This window comes from Salvelinus fontinalis, chromosome 25 (assembly GCF_029448725.1).
Source record: "Salvelinus fontinalis isolate EN_2023a chromosome 25, ASM2944872v1, whole genome shotgun sequence".
Lineage (NCBI taxonomy): Eukaryota > Metazoa > Chordata > Actinopteri > Salmoniformes > Salmonidae > Salvelinus > Salvelinus fontinalis.
In genome coordinates, this window is record NC_074689.1 from 32,517,486 (window position 1) to 32,538,608 (window position 21,123).

Consider the following 21,123-nt stretch of genomic DNA (forward strand, 5'->3'; position numbering starts at 1 on the left):
AAATCTAACAGTTTTTTTCTATGCATCAGCAGGCCAGAACGGCAGAGTCCGGTAAGATCAAGGGTGAAGGTGTGTTTAACAGCTGGTGTACAATCTCTAATATTAAGGAAGTCTCAAGGTTCTGCCCACTTGAGTTAGAATACATCAAACTGTAGACCACACTATTAACCAAGAGTTTGTATTTTGCGTAGCTGTCCATTTACCACCACAAACCAACGCTGGCACTAAGACGGCACTCAACGAGTTGCACAGGGCCACAAGCAAACAAGAAAATGCTCATCTAGGAAGCTCTCCTAGTTGCCGGTGATTTTGATGCAGGGAAACTCAAATCTGTTTTACCTCATTTCTACCAGCAGTTCAGCTGTGTAACTAAAGGGATAAAAACTCTAGAGCACCTTGACTTCACACAGAGATGCATGCGAAGTTCTCCGCTAACCTCCATTTTGGAAAATCGGACCATAATTCTATCCTCCCGATTCCTGCTTACAAGCAAAAACTCAAAAAGGTTGTACCAGTGACGCGTTCAATAGGGGAGTGGTCCGATGAAGGTACAGGACTGTTTTGCTAGCCCAGACTGGAATATGTTCCGGGATTCATCCGATGGTATTGAGGAGTTTACCACATCAGTCATCAGATTCATTCATATGGGAATCGACAACGCTGTCCCAACAGTGACCATATAGGTACAGTGTCTTCAGAAAGTATTCCTACCCCTTGACTTATTCCAGTGTTACAGCCTGAATTCCAAATGACTTAAATAGATCCCATGTCCATCTACACACAATGACAGAGTGAACACATATTTAGACAATTCAGCAAAATATTGAAAATGAAATACAGACATCTAATTTACTTTAGTATTCACACCTGAGTCAATACTTTGTAGAACCACCTTTGGCAGCAATTACAGCTGTTAGTCCTTCTGAGTAAATCTAAGAGCTTTCCACACCTGGATTGTGCATATTTGCCCATTATTCTTTTCAAAATGTCAAATTGGTTGTTGATCATTGCTAGACAACCATTTTCAGGTCTTAGTCTTGCCACATATCTTCAAGTAAACACTAACTCGGCCACTCAGGAACATTCACTGTGATCTTGGGTAAGGAACGCCAGTGTAGATTCAGCTTTGGGTTTTTAGGTTATTGTCCTGCTGAAAGGTGAATTCATATCCCTGTGTTTGGTGGAAAGCAGGCTGAACCAGGTTTTCCTCTAGGATTTTGCCTGTGCTGAGCTCCATTTAAAAATATATATATCCTGAAAACTCTCCAGTCCTTAACCACTACACACATACCCAGAACATGCAGCCACCACTATGTTTAAAAATATGGAGAGTGGTACTCTGTAATTTGTTGTATTTGCCCCAAACATAACTTGGGACAAAAAGTAGCAAATTCTCTTACAGCCCTAAAAGTTACACCTATGAGAAAGGGTCAGAGCTCAGGCTGATGTGGTAGAGCCTAAAGACCCTCGTAGAGGCCAGTGTGTGTGTCATCTTCACTGAAAGGGCAGCAGTTGTGCGTTTTCAATCTTGTGCAGTAGGACCCATGTTTGTCATTTTCTGATATGGCCGTCACTTTTCCTTCACCCACTCAAAACTGGTAGAGTGGAAGTGTCACAGTGAGTTAGGCTACTACTCAAGTCCATTCAGTAACATTTCTGGTTCAAACACATTCAGAACTAAACCCTAGCCTCGGAGCCAACCTACTGCTTTGCTTTAGCCAACTGGTTGTCTTGACAAATGGCTTGGAAAGGCAACAATGTAGTATTGTAGAATGAAAGATCAGCCATCCAGACTCAAACAAACCAGTCATTGACAGTGAAGTGAACCATTGCCCTTTAGGATAGTGAAGCTTCACACTCACGTGTATGGCTTCTCTCCACTGTGGCTCAGCCCGTGTATAGTGAGCCGGTAGCGGATCCAGAAGCTCATCACAGTTTCAGTGAGAAGGGTTTCTGTGGAAGAGAAACATCAACATCATGGATTCCTCTCTGTAACAAACACTATAATACCCATGTGTTTCTGACCCCCAGACACATTAACTTTCATCTATCAGTAAAAAAAAAATAGGATGTCCAGTCTTTGCCTGATCTAACAGAAATGTGAATTTCAAGCCCTAGGAGCTAGGATCTGATCTCTTTGGGACCATCTGTTGAAAGAGGCTATAGCTGGGCAGGACAGATATAAACACACCAAACCTGTGTGCTTACAAAGATGGGCATCTAATTTCCAAGATTTATTGAAGGTGGCTTCGCAGTTGACAAAATAACAAATCAAACTTTTTTGGGACTTGTATCCTTTTCCCCCATTTTAATTGTATAGGCGGTAAAGATGACAGTGTTTTGGTAAAGAACCACCTCTAACAAAACCGAGAGCAGGTCATTTACCACACTACATGGATTGACACACCTGAGGATATATTTTATTGGGCGATACCACTATTGGATAATACAGGGGTGTTTCAATTGACGCAATGGAAAGTTAACTAAATGGAAAGCAAATGTTGTCTCGGTAGTCTAATAAGTATTTTCATTATTTTGGCGAAATATTGATGTTTAATAAATGAATATTGGACAGATGCTTTGTGATTTTATTCACTTATCACCCTACATTTGACATTAGTTTGTTCCTGTTTGGAGGAAGTTAGGAACAGTGACTTGTTGTGAATCGATGCACACAGCCTGATAGAGAAAGAACTCATCATGGATATAACCTGTCTTAGCATGGACATTGCCATTGAGGGCTTGCATGTTTCCACCATTTTAAAGTAGTCAACTGGGTGGGAATTCCTATGGGTTATAGCCTCAATGGTGCTGCCCATGCTGTCACACACGCTATAACACATATGTGTTATGTTGTGACGAGAAGTGTCTGCAGGGGTTTCAAACTCATTCCATGGAAGGCCTAGTGTCTGAGTTTGGGGTTTTCCTTTCAATTAGTGTGTACACAGGCAGCCCAATTTTCACTAATTGGTATTTTGACCAATCAGACTAGCTCTGAAAAAGACTAGCTCTGAAAAGACCTGATGTGATTGGTCAAAAGACCAATTAGTGGAAAAGTATCAGAATTGGGCTGCTTGACTGAACGCAGCCAAAATAGCCACTCTTGCAAATGGATGTGTTTGGGTTTCTGGCTCTGATTTTCTAGATCTAAATGATGATTTTTTTTTATTTTTTTTTTACATTTTAGCCCCAATTTTCGTGGTATCCAATCGCTAGTAATTACTATCTTGTCTCATCGCTACAACTCCCGTACGGGCTTGGGAGAGACGAAGGTCGAAAGCCATGCGTCCTCCGAGGCACAACCCAACCAAGCCGCACTGCTTCTTTAACACAGCGCGCCTCCAACCCGGAAGCCAGCCGCACCAATGTGTCGGAGGAAACACCTGGCCCCCTCGGTTAGCGCGCACTGCGCCCAGCCCGCCACAGGAGTCGCCGGAGCGCGATGAGACAAGGAAATCCCTACCGGCCAAACCCTCCCTAACCCGGACGACGCTAGCCCAATTGTGCGTCGCCCCACGGACCTCCCGGTCGCCGGCTGCGACAGAGCCTGGGGGCGAACCCAGAGACTCTGGTCGCGCAGTTAGCACTGCGATGCAGTGCCCTAGACCACTGCGCCACCCGGGAGGCCGATCTAAATGATGTTATTGGTAAATTGAGCAGACTAGCCAGCAGTTGTTGTGATTCGGGTCCTTGAACTTACCTTTCTCTGACTGATTGCAGGCTTTAATATTGTTATCCAGGCTCCTGACACTGTGCATCGCTATCTTCTGTCTGTGTGCATTCGTAGTATGAGCTAAGTGACTGTCCGTCTCCAGTCATCAAACGCACATTGAAATTACAGCTCTAATCGTGGTCTTATCAACCAGCTCCATACTGGGATTTACAGTCAAAACCCAGTCTTCATTCTCCTACTCTCTCCCATTGTGATCCTCTGTAACCCACAAGACTGAGTCATGCAATTATGAAGACCGTTCAACCTACTCCCAACTATGACACTGCTTTTTATGTAGACTTAGATTAACAATGTAATATGTTTCCACAAGGATACTTAATTGTGAAAACAAAACAAAATCTTCAATACAATATGGTATGTCCATTTCCTAAAAACTTGAGACCAACTACCATGCATATGTCATTTTCCCATGATCTGGTGAGAAACCTTTGGCTGACTTCTCTGAATGAGGCCTATTAAGAACTCCAGGGTGTTACCTCTGCTCCCTCCCACGCTTCAGGTCACCCGCCACCGTTATCAACCTCTCCCTGTCCGGTCACACTGGCCCAATCCCTCCACTGGCAGGATCAATAACCCTAGTTCTGTATATGACCATGGTCTTCACTGATAACCACTACTGACAAGTACAGGGGGGAAGAAAGACCCTATCTGTCCACCTATTCCCCAGAGAGATACAGTGTGTTCTGTGTTTGGCCTGGGATTTCCTAGCTCTATTGTCCACCCCCAAACGAAAACACACACACATACCACACACTCCCACTCACATTACGGACACAAATACACCCTTCATTTACTCACTGGCAGTCCTTCAGCAGTTTTAATCAGACTCTAATCAGGCCAGAGACAAAGAAAAACAGAGAGAGAGGTGAAACAAGAAGGGTTGACAGGTGTGTGAGAACAACATGAACTCATGGAAACATTGTGAATAGAAAGAGAAAGACATAGTCTGATGTCTGTCGTTATTATCATCCCATACAGCTTCTGCTCTCCTCCCTCCACCAGTGGTGTGTGTGGTTAATGTGTGACACACAAGGTCGATATGGCTGCTCTGGGCTGCTGGCTGAGTTGACAGCCTCAATCTGTGTGTCGAACGTGTGTGATTAAGGAGCCCATAGTGATCCATGGCTTTTATCCACAAGTCCCGTTCCACACCACCCCTCCTTTCTCTCTCTCCTCCCTCCCTCTTTTCCTCTCAGACTGTTTACTTTTTCCTCCTTCAATCAGTAACTCAGATGAGTCAGCGCTCCAGATGAAGGCCCATTCTGTCAGTGAGAGCAGATTCACACAGTTTCAATACGTTTCCTTCTTTCGTACTCTCATATCCTTGTTCTGTCTGACGATACAGATATCACTATGTTTAAAGGAAGCTCCATAGGTGAAAAGGTAGGTGCCCGACACCATAGGCAGTTATCTAAGCACTCAGGCCTCAACGCAGTCTACACTGATCAATAACCAGGGATTTGGATGTCCGCTACTGATTGATCACATTGATTTTGAGTGTAACCCCAGATTGTATTCATTCAGCTTGTTAGACACTTGTTCCACCAGTTATCTTCTGCCTTTATGGAGACAGCCAGGGGTAACAGGGGTAGGTTTGAGGTCTTTATGGGGGATAGTATCCCACCAATGGGAATTCTAACACTAATAGGCTGTATTTACACAGGCAAACAAATTCATATCATTTGCCCAATTATGGGCAACAGATATGATTGGTCAAAAGACCATTAGTGGGAAAAAAAATATCAGAAATTGGCTGCATTTTAAAAGAATCGGGGGGAAATAGAGGCATTTTCAAAAATGCAACGACACAGGACATACCATAGAACTAGACCGATATTCAGATAAACACAACTCATCAAGCATGACATTTCATTAAAGAAAGTGATACATTTTCATATACATTCACGATATGGCTCATTACCTGAGTGTCAGTTCTCTCTCCCAGCTGCTGCTACTATCTCAGTAAACTGGTCCTAATTGGAGTAAATATTGGGTAAAGAACTGAGGTAGGATGCGATAACATATGTCAGATACCCAGTCAGCCATTCAGGCTCTGCTGATTAAACAGCACAAGTCAAGATAGGACAGGGGGAGTCCCTCCTCCCTACACACACAAAGTACACAGTCAAACAGTACCACATGACACACAACAGGCATGGGTGCATGGTCACACCACCAGAAAAGAGATGTAACACTTGGATGTACTTTACACTAAAGACTGAACACCAGCCTGTGTTGTGATTGTACTTGAAGGGCATTTAAGGGTTCACTGAACAGGGCAAACACAGCTCTCAAATGCATCTAAATCTGATAGGACACAAACATTTACAGGGTATAGCTTTTTCAGATGTATTCTCAGTAGCAGTTTATGACCATTGGCGTGTTTATAGGAGCCTGGGCATTCAATCTGTACTATGGAACAATGACACATGTACTACATGGAAAGCTATTCCACATCAAGTAACTCGTACAAGCAGTAAGATCTGATTTTAAAAAAGCTAGATAAATAGACCTTCTGGAACAGCGGGGACTGTGGAGACATGTACAGCCTATTGTAGATGTGGTATTAGAATAATAGCTTGAGGGCACACAATGTGTTGTAATGTTTTTAAATTCTATACAGCCTTCATTTTGCTGGATCCCAGGAAGAGTAGAGAATGGGGATCCATAACAATAAGTAATCCAAGGATCAGTCCAAGGATGTTGTTTCCCAAACCAATACTGCAGCTTCTATAGAAGGCACATTGCCACCTGCTGGCCTGATTGGTGTACAAGCAGTTATTTCCAGGAAGTACAGTTAAGACAAAGTTCAGAAGTGTACATTTTGAAAAAGTCCACCTTGAACATTGACATTTGCAACACAACCAATCCATTTTAAATCAACATACACCCAGATGTTCTTTATTTTTTGACAATGGACAGCACTCATTTAAAGTGTTAAAACACTTCACATTAATGTCAACTCAATTGCAAGTGTAGAGTGCCTGAAGTGGGTTGAGTAAAAGCTGTGTGTATACTTTGAGACTGCTGTGCTTGTAGTTCTCAGTTTGCCGGTGAAATAGAAATCGCATTTCACTTCCCTACGAGTGATCAATGAAAGACAATCATTGAACAACAGCAGCAACATAAGTCTCCCTGGACAGCACCTACATAACTCAAGGCATCGCAAGGGTCAGTTCTCCCCCTGCCCTGAAACCATGTCCTTTTCCATTGGGTAGTTTTAGACACAGAAGTTACCAACATCCCTGCATGTTAGTGTACATAAGAGACTCAAGTTCACATAAATCTGTGCAGAAACAGTTTTATTTTGGTCAGCATAGTTATGCCATGAACTCATAGGGGATGGGCTCCAGCAGCTGGGGCTCATTGCCCTTGGTGCTGACAAAGCGGGCATCACGGGGAGCAGTGGGCTGCAGGGGGAGATGAGGAAAGGACAAATGCACAGATGAGATGCCACTATAAATAAAAATAATTAAAAGTTCAATAAAAATAGGCATTTAGCAGGCTTTTATCCAAAGCGACTTAGTCATGTGTGCATACATTTTACATGTGGGTGAACAATTCAAAGGACTATCAGAAATGAGGACATGGCTGAATTACCATTACAGAATGCGTCAAACAATCAAAACAATCCACTAGATGTGTTGATGTCCTTTCTATATCTTCAAACTATCTGGAATGTTCAATTACGTAGAATAGGTACCAACAAGGCTGGTCCTAGAGAGCTATAGGATGTACAGCCCGTTAAAACACTACTGACAATGGCCCAGGTAAATGTGCTCTCCATACCTGCCGTTTCAGTTCGACCCAGGTGCCCTTCTGCTTGGCCTCCACTTTCCTCTTCTCGTTCTCCTTGACGCGCTGCAGGAAGCTGTCCCTGCTCTTAGAGTGCTTCACGTGCTCAATACGTACGTTGATCCTCTTGGCCAGGATCTTACCCCTACAGAGAGAAGGGGAGACCGTTTTCAGCTTGGAAATAAATCAGGGATGTGGTCAGCACAATATACAAAAGGCTACTGGTCACAAGATGGATGTAAGCAGCGTAATTGAGACCCTGACTTATCAGAAAACATAATGCTTCCAAATGGTGAAAGACTTGTGCTATGCCATGACCTGCAATTGCGTTTTTTTGTGTGCGTCTCCAACAACCCAAGTTCAAACATACGGTAGGTGCTTGGCCGGGGTGATAAAGTACAAATACTGTCCCCCACATGAATGACCACTTAGGACATAGGACAGCCCAGGTGGCAAAGTGAAGGTGGGGTTTTCAGATAGGCAGCAATCATACTTCTGCAACGTCAACCTTCCATTACAAAGATACCGGCAGGGCACATCAATTTCCTTTATGAAAGACCTAAAACTCGGCCAAGCAGGAAAGGAAACCGATACTGACCAATCCACCATACATCACCGTACTTACTTGACCTGCTTGTTGACAATGATGCCGACAGCATGTTGGGTTACGTTGTAGACTCTGCCCGTCTTGCCGTGGTAGCACTTGTGAGGCATTCCTTTCTGGATGGTACCTGTACCCTGGAGGAGACATTCACAATCTTAGTTGGGTTTTGGTGAAGTCCAAAATAAAAGCAAAATATAACTCATTTAGTTACGCTGCAGTCACTACCAATAGCCAGGTTTCCATCCAATTTGCAACCGATTTTCATGTGAATATTCAAAAACCTGCACGAAAAGGCGCATCAGAGGTCTCTTTACAGTCCCCAAGTCCAGAACAGACTACATGAAACTCTATCCCACATCAAGTATGACAAGCAATAAAATCTGGGAAAATATAAAATACACCTTATGGTACAGCAGGGACACACCTACACAGACTTTGTGTTGTAGATTTGTGGTAGTAGAGTAGTGGCCCGAGGGCACACAATGTGTTGTGAAACGTATTTGAATGTTTTTGAAATTCTATACAGCCTTAATTTTGCTGGAACTTGTGCTATGCCATGACCTGCAATTGCGGGGATTTTTTGTGTGCGTTTCTCTAACAACCCAAGTTCAAACATACAGTAGGTGCTTGGCCGGGGTGATAAAGTACAAATACTGTAGTGGGAGGTCCACACCATATCATTGCATGACTACAAATGTACTTCGATATGAGTTATTATATCAATATATACACACTAACATGTTTCCACTGCAATTTTTTGCATTATTTATTTGACACAAAAAGATCCCACCCTATAGAACAAACAAATTGTGTCTGCATTTATAAAATTGTTTGGTGTCAGCCTGGTGGTGACTTTCATGTCAGGCAATTCATCAGCATGAAATGGATAGATGGAAACATGGTTAGTGAAACCTGGAAAAGGTGGAACAAACCCTACCTTGATGTCAACGATATCGCCCTTCCTGTAGATACGCATGTACGTGGACAGGGGAATGGGACCTGAGGAAAAAAGTACATTGATTCTTCACAACCAACCAAAACAACAAATCTAAAATGGGCTTGGAGTAACTAATGAGGGCTACTCAGCTGTGGATCATGCCAGTAACACCCCTAATCTCGAGTTCTTTATTTTAAATAACTCAGAAATAGTAGTGACCTAACGAGACATTTCAGTATATCTTCAGTCTTTCTGATATGAACTCACCATGCTTGCGGAAGGCCCTGCTGAACATGTACCTCGTCCCCCTCCTCTTGCCTCTTGTGTTCGTCATGATGCCTGATTACTTGAAAACATGGACATTCAAATGTTAGATAAACCCAATTGCAAAGTAGGAATTCTTCATTGCTGTAAAATGTATGGTTACAAGAGTGGTTTAGGACTTTGTATACTAGGGTTTAGTACAGTCAATGGGTGTAATGCTGTCAGATACAAAAACTTAATTTAACCCCAACCTATGATCTATGCTATGTAACTAAATTACCAATACTGTCTGATTAACGTTAGCCTGCAACCTGTTGTGACAAAATGAATTTTACTGCAAAGAAAAACAATGTTCTCCAAATCATAGCTAGTGATTATTATAAGATCCATACCAGTACTAACAATAAGGGGACACGCAAAACATGGAAACGTCAGTCAAAAATCCAACGCCAAAAAACGAACGTTAGCTATTGAAGTCTAACGTTACCTAGCTCGCAAACTCAGTCCAATACCGCTTCATTTTCCCAGATTGACAATTAAGTTAACTGCTACGTTGCACCAAAGTTAAGTTATTTTGTATGTCAAATTTTCCGACTGTGTATGCCATTGTGCCTAAGAAATAACAAATCCTGCGAACGCAAGTGGTTAGGCCCGCATGGGGCCTAACAGCAGCCACGCTGTTACCCCATTAACAAATCGTGTCACTATATGCCACACATACGGTCTTTAAAGGATGAATTCTCGCCTCAAATATAGAGTATGTTTTAACATACTTATGTCAATGTCTTCATATGCATTTAAAACGACATTTTATAAGTTTACGGTCTTTAAATGCAGAGCACATCTTACCCCAGGTAGCTCGCAAGATGGCGGGTACGGCGGAAAGAGAGAATAAAGGACCCGAAACTCCTCCTTCTAAAATAGATTTAAGCATGGCCTTCCTATTGCCTGAACAAACATGCCGGGTAGAATAATTTGTTTCCCCTCTGTGCTGATCTAAGTCCAGTTTTGGTTATCTACCTTAATGACTAAGCTCCATCGGTACAATTTATTAAATGATTTCAGATCAGATAATAGCTAACTTCCTTTCCTATTGGAATGTTGAGGCACTGTGAAGCGTCCTATAACCAGTACATGTCAGTGAACTGCTGAACGACTCATCTGATACATTTTTGTTAAAATAATGCAGATTTTGTTGTGCTTGTACATTATCGAAATAATTGATTGATGAACTGCTGCACGTGACAGCTAGTTATAGACAAGTACATTGAAATCTCGTCTAAAAAGCCTGATCAAAGTTTCAGTGAGTTTGACATTAATTACAGTCGTCATTCTCAACACAGCTGTGTGTCCAGAATTGCTCATGTGGGCATATTTGTGAATGTTATATTATGTACGCCACAGAACATGGACATCGGATGGGGGTTATCTAAAACGGTCACGGCTAGAAGGGATCTAGCTTTTGTCAAATTAACGTAAAAGTAGATTTTTTGTTGTTGTTGCATTTTAGCTAACTACATATTTTCCAAACCTTTACCGTATTCTCCTTACTCTGACGTTAATTTAACAAAAGATGGATCGCTTCCAGACATGACCCTCTAAGACCTAGCGGAGCTCCCATCGCCCGTCCAGTGTGCCCTGTCACAAGGGAGTCCTCCTCGCGGTGATTGGGTGGAAGATGGCGCTAGGCGAATGGAAATCCTAATGACAGTTTCCAAATTTGCCTCTTTTTGTACCATGGTGAGTAAATGGCATCTACTAAACACATTGCAAAGTGATGAGAGGGTGGCACGACAACTGTGGTTGTGTTATTACCATCTTGCGTGACATGGAAGATGGTTAAAATCGTCTGCTTTTCTGTTGCTACCCAGTCAGTTTTCCTGGCTTCACTGACACGACATTGTTTTTGTCTTACGTTCTATTGCTAGCTATGATAACTAATGTCGTAGGCCTTTAATTTGTTATATTAGTGAGCTGTTTATGTATGATCTTGCATTAATTAGTGATGTTTATCTCCTCCCGCACTGTGACGGCACTGCATAGTTCTGCGGCTTCAGCACCTGGCACTGTAACGTTAACTAGTTACCGAGGCTAGCTAGCTTGCACGTTCATTTTGCAGTAAAGCAGTGTGGAGGTCAACGCATGCCAACACTGGACACAATTTGAATACTAAATCAACATAACTGCGTAATTGTTCGCTGATTTTACTCAACTCCACGATCAATGTCAAACCTAACAAAGTTATGTTCACAGTTGTGCTTTTCCTGTATGTGAATGCTAATTTAGCTAGCCAACATTTCCAGATAGTTACAGTAGTTAGTTAGTAAGATATAGCATTGTGACTGACGATATAGTGAGTTGTCTTCCTGTAAACCCCCTTTTCTGAATTCTTCCGAAGCGCGAGCTATTTCTGGAACACAGCAGATGACGACATGATCAGCTGCTAGACAAGACTGACTGACTGACTGTCATATTGTGCCCAGTTTACAAAGATGACTACTTAGTTTGGCAAACCTGTCAGACAGACGTCATTCATTTGGATCATACATTTAGTTTATTTAATTTTTTACGATCAAACCCAACCTCTGTCCATGTAGACCTACTCAGGAAATCCTAGTTGCTGTGCATTTTCACAGCCTCTGATGGTTAGGGTCATGTTCCATTAACAAAGAATGACACAGTCGTTCTGCCCCCCCCTCCCACTGACAGCTATTGGCATTTGATATGAAATTCCATTTGGAACTATTGATTGGTACACACTCCCATCGACCTATGCCAAAAATATCAGCACTTTGTATTACAGGGCGCCAATGCCTCCGCTCTGGAGAAAGAGATTGGCTCAGAGCAGTTCCCTGTCAACGAGCACTACTTCGGATTGGTCAATGTAAGTGAGAGTGCCGAAGTTCACATGCACATGTCTGCATAATCTTTGTTACAGATCACATGTGCCTTATCCATGCAGACGGTTATAGTGTGTGTGTGCGCCTGTGTGTCCAGCTCTTTGCCTTACTCTTTGTATCTATCCTTGTATTTGGCCCCCAGTTTGGGAACACGTGCTACTGTAACTCGGTGCTGCAGGCGCTGTACTTCTGCCGTCCGTTCCGGGAGAAGATCTTGGCGTACCGCAGCCAGCCCCGACGCAAGGAGAACCTGCTGACCTGCCTGGCCGACCTGTTCCACAGTATCGCCAACCAGAAGAGGAAGGTGGGAGTCATACCACCCAAGAAGTTCATCACGCGCCTACGCAAGGAGAATGGTGAGCGGGAGACGGTATGCTTGTAGTTCGGGATGGGGGGGACAGACCCTCTTTCCCCTGAGGTTGACCCTCTCCCCTGTACCCTACCCACCTCCTCTGGTCCTCTCCTCTCCATCTTTCTCTGCAGAGCTGTTTGACAACTACATGCAACAGGATGCCCATGAGTTCCTGAACTACCTGCTCAACACCATCGCTGACCTGCTGCAGGAGGAGAGGAAGCAGGACAAGACCAACGGCCGCCTGGCCAATGGCTCGCTCGACTCCCAGAACAACAACAGCAACGCCCCGCCTCCCTCCACCTGGGTCCACGAGATCTTCCAGGGAACCCTCACCAACGAGACGCGCTGTCTCACCTGTGAAACGGTACACACCGTCTGAGTCTGAAGCCCCTCGCCCACATCAACTAGTGATGTCCCTGTTGTTGTTGTGGTCAGCAGGATGCAATGCATGTCGGTGATACGCTGTAGAGAGCAGGCTCAAATTCTGTTGGCAGGAAGATGGACAAAATGAAGTTTTTATTTACATTTACATTTAAGTCATTTAGCAGACGCTCTTATCCAGAGCGACTTACAAATTGGTGCATTCACCTTTTTATCTGACTCTAGTCATGCTGTTTTCTCCCTACAGATCAGCAGCAAAGATGAAGACTTCCTGGACCTGTCAGTGGATGTGGAACAGAACACCTCCATCACACACTGTCTCAGGTAAGAACACCTGACTACAATAACACATTACATACTGACTGACCTGTGTATTGCTTCTTGCTCCGTGTGACTCCCAAGTACTCTGACCCCTCCCTCTCCTTCTCTCCATTTCTCACTCCAGGGGGTTTAGTAACACAGAGACTCTCTGCAGTGAGTATAAGTACTACTGTGAAGAATGTAGAAGTAAACAGGAGGCACACAAAAGGTCGGTGTTGGCAGTGTTGTGTTCATTGTAAAAGTAAACAAAAGTATTATTCTGTGATGACCGTGTTTATCGCTGTGTGAGGTTGTGTGTCCACTGTAATTGACTCCTCCCCCCAGAATGCGTGTGAAGAAGCTGCCTATGATCCTGGCTCTACACCTGAAGAGGTTCAAGTACATGGAGCAGCTGCAGCGTTACACCAAGCTGTCCTATCGCGTCGTCTTCCCTCTGGAGCTCCGCCTCTTCAACACCTCAGGAGACGCAACCAATCCCGAGAGGCTCTATGACCTGGTTGCCGTCGTGGTGCATTGTGGGAGGTCAGTGTTGTTTACTAGGTTGTCTAAAAGTATTCTAACTGACCCTTAAGGTTGTGAGTGTGTTGCTGACTTCCTCGTCTTGTTTTCAGTGGTCCAAACCGAGGACACTACATTGCCATTGTGAAGAGTCACGACTTCTGGCTGCTGTTTGATGACGACATTGTAGAGGTAAGATATTGTATGTGTAGGTTGGTTCTTCTATCCTTGTGGGGACTTCAAATCCCCAAAAGTTCCACAAGGATTGTAAAACAAATAAAAACTCTCCCTTGTGGGGACATTTTCCATGTCCATGTGGACAAAGGCTATTTTAAGTTTAGGGGTTAGGGATTAGGGGTAGGTCCCCACGAGGATGGAAGAACAAAACGTGTGTGTGAACATGCATGGGTGTGCCCTTGTGTTTTGTGTGACCCCATTGACCCGTGTTGTCTCTCCTTCCCTCTGCAGAAGATAGACGCACAGGCCATAGAGGAGTTCTACGGCCTCACCTCTGAGATCTCAAAGAACTCTGAGTCAGGCTACATCCTATTCTATCAGTCAAGAGACTGACTGGCCCTGAAGAGGACAGTACCTCTCAGTGGAGTGGAGGATCATACTAGTGGACCATACTAGTGTAAACCGCTCTGTGGTGTCACACACCTACTGAAGCTCAGCCTCAGTCCCCCCTACCCTCCCTTCCTCCCACCTCCACCACCCCTCCCTCCTACCTCCCTCCCCACTTCCTCCCACCTCCCCCACCCCTCCCTCCTACCTCCCCCATCCCACTCCTACCTCCCTCCTTCCTCCCCCACCCTGTCACTTAGGCTGGAGATGCTGCTACAGGGAGTTGTGTCAAAGGTTCAGTGGACGTTGTATCAAAGTTTTGTGAGTTGGAAAGCTGTTTAATGACGGTTGTACAGAGGTTGTGTGACTGAGGTGATGGTTATAGCATGGGGGTTTGGGTGGGGTGAGTGGGTATTTAATGATTCATGTGTTGTAATAGCGGCCAGGCGTCTGCACACTCCCTCAGACTGCAACTCTGCTTTGGTGCCTGGCTGGGGCCTAGTCAGAGCAGACCAGTTGACTGCATGTGGGGAGGTGAGTGTTCCAAGTGTGGGACACTTGGGTCGTGTATTTCTACCGTGCACAGAGTGGTATTTGTATAAATATGAGGAGAATAAGATGATATTATCATAGGAAAAAAATATAAGACCTTGAGAAGATTATGTATTGTCACTATGGTGCACTTTTGATACCGTTTTGTAGGCGTTGGCAAGGTTTATGTGAGGGTTTGCTCGAGACGGCCTGTTGTAAAATGGTCATTTTCTGTTTTAAAGAAAAATGTAATAAAAGATAATAGATACAGGCTGAGAGTGTGTGTTCTACTTTCATAGACTGGTTCCTCTCCCCCAGGTGCACACTGATGACTCATCCTGTCTCAGCACTGCCCCTCAGTGGTTCTACCTGGTCTCTACAGGTTCATACTGCAACAGCACAACAGCAGTGTATTTTTAATGAATTCACACCTCCAGTCATGCTGCCTATGTAAGCAGCCCTGCTCACCCACGGTTGCCTTAACAAAAACGGGGCTAGATGATGCTAGGACACTGTACCTAAGGCAGGTGTGTGGAGGAGACTACTGACTAGCCACCTACAGACATCTGAAGACAGACTTAATCAATTAATGATGGAAAGTGAAGGCCTTCAAGCACAGAGGAACTGAGAGTGATGAGGGATAAGGGTAGATAGAAGATGGATGAGAATCGGGAGGAGGTGGCTGACAGATTATGGAATAGACATGCCCAGAATAGCAAGACACATGGGGCTAGGATGAGGAAAGAAGCACACCACGTCAACATGGCATTGGAGAAATGTGGGCAAATGTCGGAATCTGAAGTAAAATTGGTCAAACCATGAGATCTTGTTGCATGGTGATACCACAGCCTGGTAACAAATCATAACTTGTCACTGCACTTAAATCAAATCAAATGTTATTTGTCACACATGCCGAATACAACAGGTGTAGACCTTACAGTGAAATGTTTACTTACAAGCCCTGAACCAACAATGCAGTTTTAAGAAAAGACATTTAAAAAAGTAAGAGATAAGAATTAGAAATGATTAAAGAGCAGCAGTAAATAACAATAGCAGGGCTATATACAGGGGGTACCAGTACAGAGTCAATGTTTATTATTTTATTTAACAATGTGCAGGGGCATCATCCTCTATTTCCTCATAGAGGATGAAGGCATCTTTCTGTCTAAAGTAACTGTCCAGTAAAAATCTTACTTTAAAAAAAAGTTAATATTCTTTTGACTTATACCCAAATAATGTTGTTGACTCGTCCTATGGCCTACTTGTATTTGTAGCCAAAGCATACATTTGAGAAAAAATACCTAAACCCCACCTCAAACTAGTATCTCAAACAGACCATTTCAAAAATACTTACTATTACCTCATAGAGGATGATGTCATCATTCTGTCTACTTGCATCAATATTTTTATTCATGACTGGTATTTTTTTATTTTTTTTTACCGTTATTTTACCAGGTAAGGTGACTGAGAACACGTTCTCATTTGCAGCAACGACCTGGGGAATAGTTACAGGGGAGAGGAGGGGGATGAATGAGCCAATTGTAAAATGGGGATTATTAGGTGACCATGATGGTTTGAGGGCCAGATTGGGAATTTAGCCAGGACACCGGGTTAACACCCCTACTCTTACGATAAGTGCCATGGGATCTTTAATGACCTCAGAGAGTCAGGACACCCGTTTAACGTCCCATCCGAAAGACGGCACCCTACACAGGACAGTGTCCCCAATCACTGCCCTGGGGCATTGGGATATTTTTTAGACCAGAGGAAAGAGTGCCTCCTACTGGCCCTCCAACACCACTTCCAGCAGCATCTGGTCTCCCATCCAGGGACTGACCAGGACCAACCCTGCTTAGCTTCAGAAGCAAGCCTGCAGTGGTATTCAGGGTGGTATGCTGCTGGTATACGCCCACACCATTAATTATGTTGTTGGGGTATGCCCACACCATTAATTATGTTGTTGGGGTATGCCCACACCATTAATTATGTTGTTGGGGTATGCCCACACCATTAATTATGTTGTTGGGGTATGCCCACACCATTAGTTATGTTGTTGGGGTATGCCCACACCATTAGTTATGTTGTTGGGGTATGCCCACACCATTAGTTATGTTGTTGGGGTATGCCCACACCATTAATTATGTTGTTGGGGTATGCCCACACCATTAATTATGTTGTTGGGGTATGCCCACACCATTAGTTATGTTGTTTGGGTATGCCCACACCATTAATTATGTTGTTGGGGTATGCCCACACCATTAGTTGTGTTGTTGGGGTATGCCCACACCATTAGTTATGTTGTTGGGGTATGCCCACACCATTCCAACACAGAAAAGCTGCTTTTTAACATACTTAATTAAACATTTTGGAAGGAATACTATTCAACTCTTACTGTCATTAATCATAGGTCATATTTCATAGAAATCTGGAAACAATGGACAGTTACTTAAAAATAAAAAATAGGCTGACACACACACGGGGGATGCGCACAATACTATCTTTTATTTTTTTTGTTTATCAATTTAAAAAAAAAATGTATGGCAACAATAATACAAATATTACACATCAATACAGGGACATTCCTGTGAATACAATGGAAAAAATTAAATAACTGAACACCAGGCGACCAGGCAATGAGACATTAACAGACATTCAGAGACATAGCTTCTAATAATTTTTCCAACTTTTTAGGTTTCACAAGTTTGAGGGATTTATAAAATTGCAACAGTTCAATGAAAAAAACTACAACATAAGGAATTTTTCCACCCATTTACATTTGTGAATATAATATTTGGGCCAAAAAATAATAATGTTAATAAAATAGTTATGATCGGAATTACAAGGATAAGCATAATGCCATTTTTGGAGATTTTATACACAACCATTCATGAATTTCAATCCATAGTTTACTAGAATGGTAGCATGAAAAAAATAAATGCTCTATAGATTCTGAATCAGAAGATCAAAAAACACGAGGAGTTTTGTCAAAATTGAATCTTTTGTGCAAGAAATCATTAACAGGGTAGGTGGAAGAAAATATTTTTCAATTAGTTTCTTTACCTTTTGGGATAACTGGACAAGTAAGGTAAAAGGTAGTCACTTTTGATCATAGCATGGGTTGGTAATTTCCATATTAATATATTTAATTATAATCACCAAAAATGACTTAATTAACTGCCAATCATATCCACTTATTGTTGCATTTTTTTTCCAAAAGATTCAAGTCATTAATTTGTAAACTTGGAAAAGAGGGAACAACTTCATAATATAACCAAGTGTTCTTAATAAGTCAAAGTAAAGGAAGTGGAATTGCTTTGCAAACCTTAATATATCTTTACCAAAAATACAGATCCCTTATAAATTCTCAGACTCAAAATACTGCTAGTAAATCTGTGTCTAAAATATATAAAAGAAGGGAGATTGGACAACCCTGTCTAATTCCTCTAGGAATAGAGAAACGAGGGGATGTGCCATTACTCATAGCCACAGAACTGCTAATATCATTATGTATAATATATTATCACTTTACAGAAATTCTCTCCAAGCCCAAAAGTAGAGAGTTCTAAATAAAAATGTGTGTTCTAAAGTGTCAAAAGCCTTTAAAAAAAATGTAAACAATATAAAGCCGTCATCTTCTATGAATTCACTGTAATCTAAAATATCTAAAATCAATCATATATGGTTATGGATACTCCTTCCTTTAATGAAGGCTGATTGAGTTTCACTGATTATATACAGTTGAAGTCGGAAGTTTACATACACTTAGGTTGGAGTCAATAAAACTCGTTTTTCAACCACTCCACAAATTTCTTGTTAACTAACTATAGTTTTGGTAAGTCGGTTAGGACATCTACTTTGTGCATGACACAAGTCATTTTTCCAACAATTGTTTATATACAGATTATTTCACTTATAATTCACTGTATCACAATTCCAGTGGGTCAGAAGTTTACATACACTAAGTTGACTGTGCCTTTAAACAGCTTGGAAAATTCCAGAAAATGATGTCATGGCTTTAGAAGCGTCTGATAGGCTAATTGACATTATTTGAGTCAATTGGAGATGTACCTGTGGATGTATTTCAAGGCCTAACTTCAAACTCAGTGCCTCTTTACTTGACATCATGGGAAAATCAAAAGAAATCAGCCAAGACCTCAGAAAAATAATTGTAGACCTCCACAAGTCTGGTTCATCCTTGGGAGCAATTTCCAAATGCCTGAAGGTACCACATTCATCTGTATAAACAATAGTATAAACACCATGCGACCACGCAGACGTAATACCGCTCAGGAAGGAGACGCGTTCTGTCTCCTAGAGATGAACGCACTTTGGTGCGAAAAGTGCAAATCAATCCCAGAACAACAGCAAAGGACCTTGTCAAGATGCTGGAGGAAACAGGTACAAAAGTATCTATATCCACAGTAAAACGAGTCCTATATCGACATAACCTGAAAGGCTGCTCAGCAAGGAAGAAGCCACTGCTCCAAAACCACCATAAAAAAGCCAGACTGCAGTTTGCAACTGCACATGGGGACAAAGATCGTACTTTTTGGAGAAATGTTCTCTGGTCTGATGAAACAAAAATAGAACTGTTTGGTCATAATGACCATCGTTATGTTTGGAGGAAAAATGGGGAGGCCTTGCAAGCCGAAGAACACCATCCCAATCACGAAGCACGAGGGTGGCAGCATCATGTTGTGGGGGTGCTTTCCTGCAGGAGGGACTGGTGCACTTCACAAAATAGATGGCATAATGAGGGATGAAAATTATGTGGATATATTGAAGCAACATCTCAAAACATCAGTCAGGAAGTTAAAGCTTGGTCGCAAATGGGTCTTCCAAATGAACAATGACCCCAAGCATACTTCCAAAGTTGTGGCAAAATGGCCTAAGGACAACAAAGTAAAGGCATTGGAGTGGCCATCACAAAGCCCTGACCTCAACCCTATAGAACATTTGTGGGCAGAACTGAAAAAGCGTGTGCGAGCAAGAGGGCTTACACCAGCTCTGTCAGGAGGAATGGGCCAAAATTCACCCAACTTATTGTGGGAAGCTTGTGGAAGGATACCCGAAACGTTTGACCCAAGTTAAACAATTTAAAGGCAATGCTACAAAATACTAATTGAGTGTATGTAAACTTCTGACCCACTGGGAATGTGATGAAAGAAATAAAAGCTGAAATAAATAATTTTCTCTACTATTATTCTGACATTTCACATTCTTAAAATAAAATGGTGATCCTAGATTACCTAAAACAGGGAATTTTTACTTGGATTAAATGTCAGGAATTGTGAGTTTAAATGTATTTGGCTAAGGTGTATGTAAACTTCCGACTTCAACTGTATAGCATCAAGGCCTTGTTTCAGCCTATTGGCATAGACATGGGCTAGTAACTTATAGTCAGTTGCCAACAATGTGATTGGTCTCCAATTGTCCAGGTAAAGAGAGCTCTTCTTTGGTTTGGGTATAATAACTATTAGTTCCTGTCTCAAAGAAGATGGTAAGATAGCATTAGCAATACCCTCTTTGTAGACCGAAAGCAATAACTATCTAATATCAAGCCAAAAATGTTGATAGAATTCAGGAGTCAGGCCATCCGGTCCAGGAGATTTACCTATAGGCATTTGTTTAATGGCTTGGTCCAACTCAGTAATATATATACACTGCTCAAAAAAATAAAGGGAACACTAAAATAACACATCCTAGATCTGAATGAATGAAATATTCTTATTAAATACTTTTTTCTTTACATAGTTGAATGTGCTGACAACAAAATCACACAAAAACTATCAATGGAAATCAAATTTATCAACCTATGGAGGTCTGAAATTGGAGTCACACTCAAAATTCAAGTGGAAAACCACACTACAGGCTGATCCAACTTTGATGTAATGTCCTTAAAACAAGTCAAAATGAGGCTCAGTAGTGTGTGTGGCCTCCACGTGCCTGTATGACCTCCCTACAACGCCTGGGCATGCTCCTGATGAGGTGGCGGATGGTCTCCTGAGGGATCTCCTCCCAGACCTGGACTAAAGCATCCGCCAACTCCTGGACAGTCTGTGGTGCAACGTGGCGTTGGTGGATGGAGCGAGACATAATGTCCCAGATGTGCTCAATTGGATTCAGGTCTGGGGAACGGGTGGGCCAGTCCATAGCATCAATGCCTTCCTCTTGCAGGAACTGCTGACACACTCCAGCCACATGAGGTCTAGCATTGTCTTGCATTAGGAGGAACCCAGA

General features: G+C 42.6%; 2 protein-coding genes across 3 annotated transcripts; one reads left to right on the forward strand and one right to left on the reverse strand.

Annotated features, from left to right (window-relative positions):
* Positions 1 to 7,018: 7,018 nt before the first annotated feature.
* rpl21 (ribosomal protein L21) lies at positions 7,019 to 10,270 on the reverse strand. 2 transcript variants are annotated; one of them, XM_055881934.1, is made up of 6 exons: positions 10,183 to 10,270; positions 9,337 to 9,415; positions 9,070 to 9,131; positions 8,154 to 8,266; positions 7,523 to 7,673; positions 7,019 to 7,143 (listed from the first exon to the last, which is right to left on the reverse strand). In XM_055881934.1, the coding sequence occupies exons 2-6, from the start codon at positions 9,401 to 9,403 to the stop codon at positions 7,054 to 7,056; spliced, it is 483 nt and encodes a 160-aa protein (XP_055737909.1). In that variant the 5' UTR covers positions 9,404 to 9,415; positions 10,183 to 10,270; the 3' UTR covers positions 7,019 to 7,053. The 2 variants fall into 2 exon arrangements, with proteins under 2 accessions (XP_055737909.1, XP_055737908.1); XM_055881933.1 differs by having other exon boundaries at positions 9,337 to 9,408; positions 10,183 to 10,216.
* A 218-nt stretch (positions 10,271 to 10,488) lies between these two features.
* Positions 10,489 to 15,154, forward strand: usp12a (ubiquitin specific peptidase 12a). The gene is made up of 9 exons (XM_055881932.1): positions 10,489 to 11,073; positions 12,137 to 12,217; positions 12,376 to 12,589; positions 12,717 to 12,952; positions 13,217 to 13,293; positions 13,415 to 13,498; positions 13,615 to 13,812; positions 13,902 to 13,980; positions 14,257 to 15,154. The coding sequence occupies exons 1-9, from the start codon at positions 11,026 to 11,028 to the stop codon at positions 14,356 to 14,358; spliced, it is 1,119 nt and encodes a 372-aa protein (XP_055737907.1). The 5' UTR covers positions 10,489 to 11,025; the 3' UTR covers positions 14,359 to 15,154.
* The last annotated feature ends 5,969 nt before the right edge of the window (positions 15,155 to 21,123 follow it).